This window comes from Arachis duranensis, chromosome 8 (assembly GCF_000817695.3).
Source record: "Arachis duranensis cultivar V14167 chromosome 8, aradu.V14167.gnm2.J7QH, whole genome shotgun sequence".
NCBI classification, from domain to species: Eukaryota; Viridiplantae; Streptophyta; class Magnoliopsida; order Fabales; family Fabaceae; genus Arachis; species Arachis duranensis.
In genome coordinates, this window is record NC_029779.3 from 46,843,206 (window position 1) to 46,850,531 (window position 7,326).

Below are 7,326 nucleotides of genomic sequence, written 5' to 3' on the forward strand. Positions count from 1 at the left end.
AATGATAAAATCTTTTGCTTTATCGAACACATTTATAATTATGATGTCAAAATATCTTAAGACATAAATTAAAATTTTTATTATTATGTTTAAATGTAAAATAAATATAAAAATATTAATTATTTAATATTTTTATTTTAAATTAGTATTAGTATTTTTCTTATCATTACAAAAAATAATAAAGATGAAGAATAATTTAAAAATAATTAACAATATTATTGGGAGCAATAATTCACTTCTCTTAGTTAGTATCATTGAATAATTAACGACTACAAATCCATAATAATAATAATAATAATAATAATAATAATAATAATAATAATAATAATAATTAATGAACAACTACAAGTCCAAAGGAACACAGAGACACAAAAACACAACACAAAGAAAGTAAACAAAGATCAAATGAGTCATGGGAGAGAGATGGAAGGTGGTTCAAGCTCAAAGATTGAGTTTTTGATCTGGCTATCTCAGGTCATGGGAGGTCTTTGTTCAAGGTCTTCTTCACAAGATGATGACATGGTTTTTGTTTCCAAGACTGGTGGTGGTGGAAATGTTATTCTTGGTGGTACCACCAACAATGGTGGTGGTGGTGGTGGTGGCAGCACCAATGGTGGTTCCTCTTTCACTACTGCACCTGTTGTTGGTGAAACAATGGAGAGGAATATGAATATGCATGCTGAGATTAGTGGCAATACTAATGATGAGGAATTCTATGATGGAATTCCAAGGTTCAGTGATACTTGTTCACACAACAAATCTAGGTCTGGAAGGTCTAAGGTTTGGTTTTCAACTTTCAATTCTCTAATTTTTGGTTTTTAGATATGTATTACTGTTAGTAATGTTGATTGCTATGTATTTTGTGATGCTTTTAATCTCAATTTCTGCTGAATTCGCTCACAAATATTTAACCTGGTGAGTTTATTAGGGTTTGGAATGAAAGTTGTAGGACTATACTAGCGGATAGGTGAGGTGTTAGTAGTTTCAGAGTCTTTTAGGTTATTATATAATGTAATCAGGAATGAAAGGGAGAAGAAAATCTTTAGTTTGTTGGTTTAGTTTCGCGGTTAATTTTCGTGGAATACTGTTGAACATGGAAAAAGGAACAAAAGATTGATTTATTTCTATGATGAAATTGGTATTCAAAATATTCATAACAATACTAATGCTTGATTGGTTTAAGTAGTTCGGCACTTATTTTCGATTAGTGAGTTTTCGGGTTGAAAATAACTAGCCCTGTGAGAATCAAAACCCTTAAGCTTAGTTTTCGATTAGTTGATGCTTTAGATAAGTAAATTAGAATAACCATACCAATCACAAAGGTTTGGTTTGTGGTTTTGTACTTCTGGACTCAATTGACTTGCTTTTCAATCTGTAATGTATGAGGAATGAAAAAGGGTCTTCTTATTTCAGGTCTCAGAGGTGGGTTCACGCCTCGGTAAAGCTGGTACAATTGGATTTGGGAAGGCAGTTGAGGTTTTGGACACACTTGGGAGTAGCATGACAAATTTAAATGCCGGAAGTGGGTTTGTTTCTGCGTCAGCCATAAAGGGGAACGAGATTTCTATCTTGGCATTTGAGGTGGCAAACACTATTGTCAAAGGCTATAATCTCCTGCAATTTCTTTCTAGCAAGAACATTCAACATTTGAAAGAAGAGGTGCTTCTTTCAGAGGCTGTGCAAGATTTAGTGTCAAAAGATACAGATGAACTCCTATGGATTGTTGCTTCTGACAAGAGGTAAGCATAAGATTTAGTCGAAGTTATTTGGCTTATGTTTCATTAGGAACCTCACTTTCAACTTTATGACCTATGTACCTGTGTATGATTTTGGATCTTGTTTTCAGGCAGGAGTTGAAAGTGTTCTCTGATGAGGTGATTCGTTTTGGAAATCGATCGAAAAATCCTCAGTGGCACAACTTAGAGCGTTACTTTGAGAAGTAATATAAATTGTACTCACTCAATTCTTCTAGCCTTTCGTTCATTCAAACCAAATATGTTTAGCTCCTCATATATTTATTCTAGCTGCTTTTTTGTTGTAAATTTTGGAACTAGCAGAGAAGCAAATGCTCCAAGACAGTCAAGAGACGAGGCAGAATCAACGATGGAACACTTGATGACTTTAGTTCAATTTACAGCTGTGAGTGTATCCTTCTTGAATCTTGATACTTTTGAAGCTGAAAATATAAGGAAGTTGCAATAAAAGAAGAAGGGACTCTGTGTAAAAGTATAGGCAATTTAGTAACAATGTAGTCAGTGGCTAATTAAATTTAAAAATTATTGCTAAATAACCACTGTTTCTATGTTGTTAACCAGTTGTGGGAATGCTTGTTTTTTGAATGAATATTGTTTTTTTACCCATGAGGATTCCATTTCCATAATTTTCCCAAAAATGTTTTATCAGGAACATTGATTGGAAGATTTTTCACTAGCTTTCTTATATTGTTGTATTACATGCAGAAAATTGATGCCGTTTACATACATCGGGATTTAATTTAAACTTAAAGTCAAATGACGAATTTCTGTTTTTAACCACTATAGCTGTTTAGTTATCTGTTGGATACAGTGGCTTTTTCTTTATTTCTTTATTTTTTTCTTTTTTTCAAAGGGATATTCAATCCTAAGAGAAATTGGATTATGCTTTTGGCCACAGGAATTATACCATGAATTACATGCTTTGAATAGATTTGAACAAGATTATCAGCATAAATGTACAGACGAAGATCAAAAAGGTAACCATGGAGTGTTATTACCCTTTGAATAATATGCAAAACTTTATCTGAAAAGTTTGACAAGAAATTTTTAACCTAAAATCCAAAGATCTCGGAAGAGTCTTGATCAAATACAAATCAGACCCTTATTTTTGCAATGCACACAACTTGATGACAAGACTTATTCAACACTGAATTATTGATCAATTAATTGGATCTAAGACAGTGAGAAAGATATATGCAGGACTCTAAAGTGGAAATTTGAAATAGAAATCTATATGTTATGCTTCAAATGTACCCTCTTTTGTTACACTCCTTTTCCATCTGCCTTTGGGTCTCATAAAAAATTCATAGTTGCCAAATCACCTACTTTGGGTTTTCTCTGATTATTTCTCAAACTTTTATGGAGCCGAAACTATATATTATTGTTGGGAATGTGTTTGAAGCCCTAAACCTTATAATACATTGCACACTTTTGAAGAAATAGTCAACTTGATCCACAAGTTTCACCTTGCAAAATGTTATATATCTAGCGGTATTTCTTTCTTACAGATGTAGATTTGACCTTCAATATTTTTGTGTAGGCGATACCCTTGCATTCTTGAAGGCAGAAGTTAAAACTCAAAAGAAGCAAATTAAGCATATAAAGAAAAGGTCACTTTGGTCTAGAAGTTTGGAGGAGGTATTTTTTATTGTATTTGATCCACTTATAATTTCAGAGATAGTAAAGAAAACTTTCTATTTATATATTCATTTTCTGCATAACTAGAGAATTGAGATAAGTTGTATATAATTCATAATCTAATGTATTGCAGATTATGGAGATGCTTGTAGACATGGTGCAATTTTTGAATTCGGAGATAAACGATGTCTTTGGCGCTTCAGGTATGTACCTGCTAAAGGCTATTAGATCTTGTTTGATTCACTTTATTATGATTTTGTAGCACCTAATGTTAATACTTTTCTATTATTTACATGATTAACTTGGTTGACATTATTGATAAAAGTTAGTTCCTTTTTTGTTTATCCATGGATACCTGCAGATGGCCATAGACCATTAGTTGGACACAAGAACAATCACCAAAGATTGGGCCCTGCAGGCCTTGCTTTGCACTATGCAAACATAGTGCTCCAAATCGATACTCTTGTAAGTTATCGGTCTTTATCGTAGTTACTTCATTGCAGTTCTGCTCTCTTTAGTGCCTTCTGTTGAACTGTGTTTAGATATAACTAATGATAGTTCTCTTGAGTGAAATTGGATGACATGAAAAGCATAACTTTTTCTAATGAAAAAGTTATCAGTGTTACTTAGCTTTCACTAGAGTTAAAAGAACAAGCTAGTCTATGCTATTATTGAAATTCTCTGGTTCACAAAGCATTGGCTATATGTTCATCTCTTGATTGCACTCGTTGAGTTCTTGTGACTTTGTTTGGAGCATATCGTTAGCTGAGCTTAGTCGAAGCTCAAAATTGTCAAGGGCTCGACACAAGTTCAAAATGATAGGCCCAGCCTAAGTTTAATAATTAGCTAAGGCATTTAGTCATAAAATCAGTCGCAATACTAATTACAATATTTGATAATATATGTACCAGAAAATTAATAATAAAATAGCTCACAAGCTATTGAATTGGATATTGCGTAGTTTAGGTTTGATTCATTCAATAAACGAGCTGAACTTGTATCGTAAACTCAATCCCTAAGCTTATAATCTAAACTTATTGAGCTGGTAACACACAAAGTTGGAAATTAGCTCACTAAGTAGTTTGACTCACTTCCAATCTTAGTGGATACTATGGTTTGGTAGAATCATTTGATTAAAATGAAAGGAGCTAGGTATCTATTTGCTTAATTCAAGAACTTATATTCTTTAAGTCAGCTTGTACATTTATTCACTGCTTCCATGCTTTAAGTTTTAAGAGAATTTCAACTTTGTTGAAATTGTTCAGGTATCCAGATCCAATTCTATGCCTGCAAATACAAGGGATGCATTATATCAAGGCTTGCCTCCTAATATAAAATCAGCACTACGATCCAAATTATCGTCTTTCCATGTTGCAGAAGAGGTGTGTTCATGTCTGCTTCCTTCAGCTACTTTGTTATTTTTAGTTTTACCGCTTTCAAAGATCATTTTGATTCCCCTTTATTGAGCTTTCCATTTCAATTTTCATCTCCTTAATCTTTTCCCTGGATTTCGTGCTCTTTTGTCATAGATGCTTTCTGTTTCTTGCAGCTAACTGTAGCAGATATCAAGGATGAGATGGAAAAAACATTACATTGGCTGGTTCCGATCGCCACAAACACGTCCAAGTAAGATGTCTTCCTTTTTATTTGTCAACTATCTCCTTGTGCTCATATGGGAAGCTTTCATCATACTTTTATGGTTTAAATATGTTTATAGACTTATAGTCTCTATAAATATAAATAATTTTGATTGGAAACCTCTAAAATATCTTATTAGGTTTTGGTCCCTTTGTTTGTAGCTATTAGGTTTCTGGTCCTTATTGCTTAGATCTAATGTTAAATGGTTATATTTATAGACAAGATGATGTAGAAAATTTGTATACCAGCAAAACCAAAGTTTGTAATAATTTTAAGATTAATTACCTGCTTTTCAAGTTTTTATATGAACCAAAGTTTAAAGGAACAGGGACTAAAAACAACAAAAGGGAAAAGAAAGAGGCAAAAAATTTTTGCTAGTACCAAAATCAAACGACTTATATTTATAGCGATTAAACATATTTAACCCAGTTTTCATTTACTTGATATGTAAGCTAACTCTTAATTATTTCTGTTTTGGTTGTTTCTAAATTGTATCAGAGCGCATCACGGTTTCGGTTGGGTAGGAGAGTGGGCAAACACAGGGTGAGTACTAAGTAGGAAGTATATTCTTTTTTGTGAACTAGAAACTTGTATGCTTTTCAGCATTATACCCTTTTCTGATATCGAATATTTGCTCGGTTCTTGAAGCTCCGAGGTGAGGAAGACTTTTCAGGCCGGCGTAATGCGGATCGAGACGTTCCACCATGCAGATAAAGACAAAGTAGAAAGCTACATTCTCGAACTTCTCTTGTGGCTTCAACAACTTGCCATCAGAAGCAAGACCAACAACGATCCGGGAAAAGCGAAGCCTGCAACCAAGTCTAACCAGCAGAAGACAATTGATCAGCCCACGAACTCTCTGTCGCCGCCATCGCTAACAATGGACGAGCAAAACATGCTGCAGAACATAAGCGAGAAGACACAAATGAGAAGGTTAAGTAAGAGCTTGGACTTTGACACAGTGAAGACTAGAATCACAAGGAGTTATAGTTATTCATCAAGAAGCAGTAGAAGAAGCAGTGAAGTGAGTTTTAGTAGGATTTGTTCTAAGCTTCTTCCTGTGATTGATTTTGATATTGATAAAGAGAGAGCTTTGGATGTGATTGATAGAGTAGATGTGATTAGAAATGAAAAGGTGTAATAACACACACATTACATATATGGATAGACGAGTTGGACCTTTGTGTAAGTATATATCATGTTCATGTTGTAAGAGTTGAATACCAAAATTTTGTAGCACTTTTGGTATGTTTGAGCTTCTCAAAAGGGTGTCAATTATTTTTTCCCCTTAGATTAGACAATTTTTTGTCTATTTTCTTTGTAAATGGTTACTAAGATTCATATTTATAGTTATGTTGAGGTATCACAATTCACAAAATATAGAGTAGGTGTAACATTTATGTTTGGTTAAGGTTTGAAAACAAGTTACAATGGAAAATTGGAAACTTAAAAAATTTAAGCTAAGTGATGATTTTACCAATTTGATCTCAAGTGTCAAACATTAAATACTATGAAAAATCATTCTATACTCATATATTTGTAGTTTTATCACTTAAAAACAATTTTTTTCATACATTTCAAACACAGATTATTTTAAAACAAAATTAAATTACCACAATCGGTTATTTTAAAAAACAATTATACAAATAAGAACTATTGAAATAAATTTAATTTTAAAACATATCCTAAAAAATTAAAGACTGATTTTGTAATTAAAATTTGTAAGAGATTAAAATATCTGACTAAAACCTTCTTTAAAAACTAATTTAGAGAATTAAACTTTATTTATTTTTTTTTTGTTCAGAGGCCTAATATCATTTTTTTTTTGGACAGGGACCTAATATCATTTTTCATACTCATAAATATGAAATGGTTATGGGCCTTACCCAGCAAAAGCTCAGTACCCCAAGATCCATACCTTCTCCTACAAAACAATGGACAAAAAAATGACCACCAAAAGCTTAAAATAAAGTTTATGCAAAAAAAAAAAACATTTCAAGAAAAGCGGAATTGTACGCTGATTAAAAAAAAAAAAAAACTAAAACCTCGAGGAGAAAGTAGTTTTCCCGCATCCAATTTTCAGAAAAATATTTACAAATCAATCATTAAATAAAAAAGAAAAAATATAAAAGAGAATCCAAACAATAATTATATATTCTTTATAAAAAATAATAAATAATGATCCATCAAATATTAATTATTGTAAGTACTAATAATGGAAAATAAATTTCAAATTGTTAGTTGAGAGATGGAAAGAATTTTAATTCAACTAATATATTATAATGACTTGAAATAC

General features: G+C 32.2%; 1 protein-coding gene across 1 annotated transcript; it reads left to right on the forward strand.

The window, feature by feature from the left end:
* The first annotated feature begins 376 nt into the window (after positions 1 to 376).
* On the forward strand, positions 377 to 6,331 carry LOC107463314 (protein PSK SIMULATOR 1). The gene is made up of 12 exons (XM_016082101.3): positions 377 to 780; positions 1,414 to 1,739; positions 1,847 to 1,939; positions 2,058 to 2,139; positions 2,653 to 2,731; positions 3,295 to 3,392; positions 3,526 to 3,595; positions 3,754 to 3,857; positions 4,658 to 4,774; positions 4,942 to 5,018; positions 5,529 to 5,573; positions 5,679 to 6,331. Exons 1-12 carry the CDS (start codon positions 406 to 408, stop codon positions 6,169 to 6,171), a joined length of 1,959 nt encoding a protein of 652 aa, XP_015937587.1. The 5' UTR covers positions 377 to 405; the 3' UTR covers positions 6,172 to 6,331.
* Positions 6,332 to 7,326: the final 995 nt, after the last annotated feature.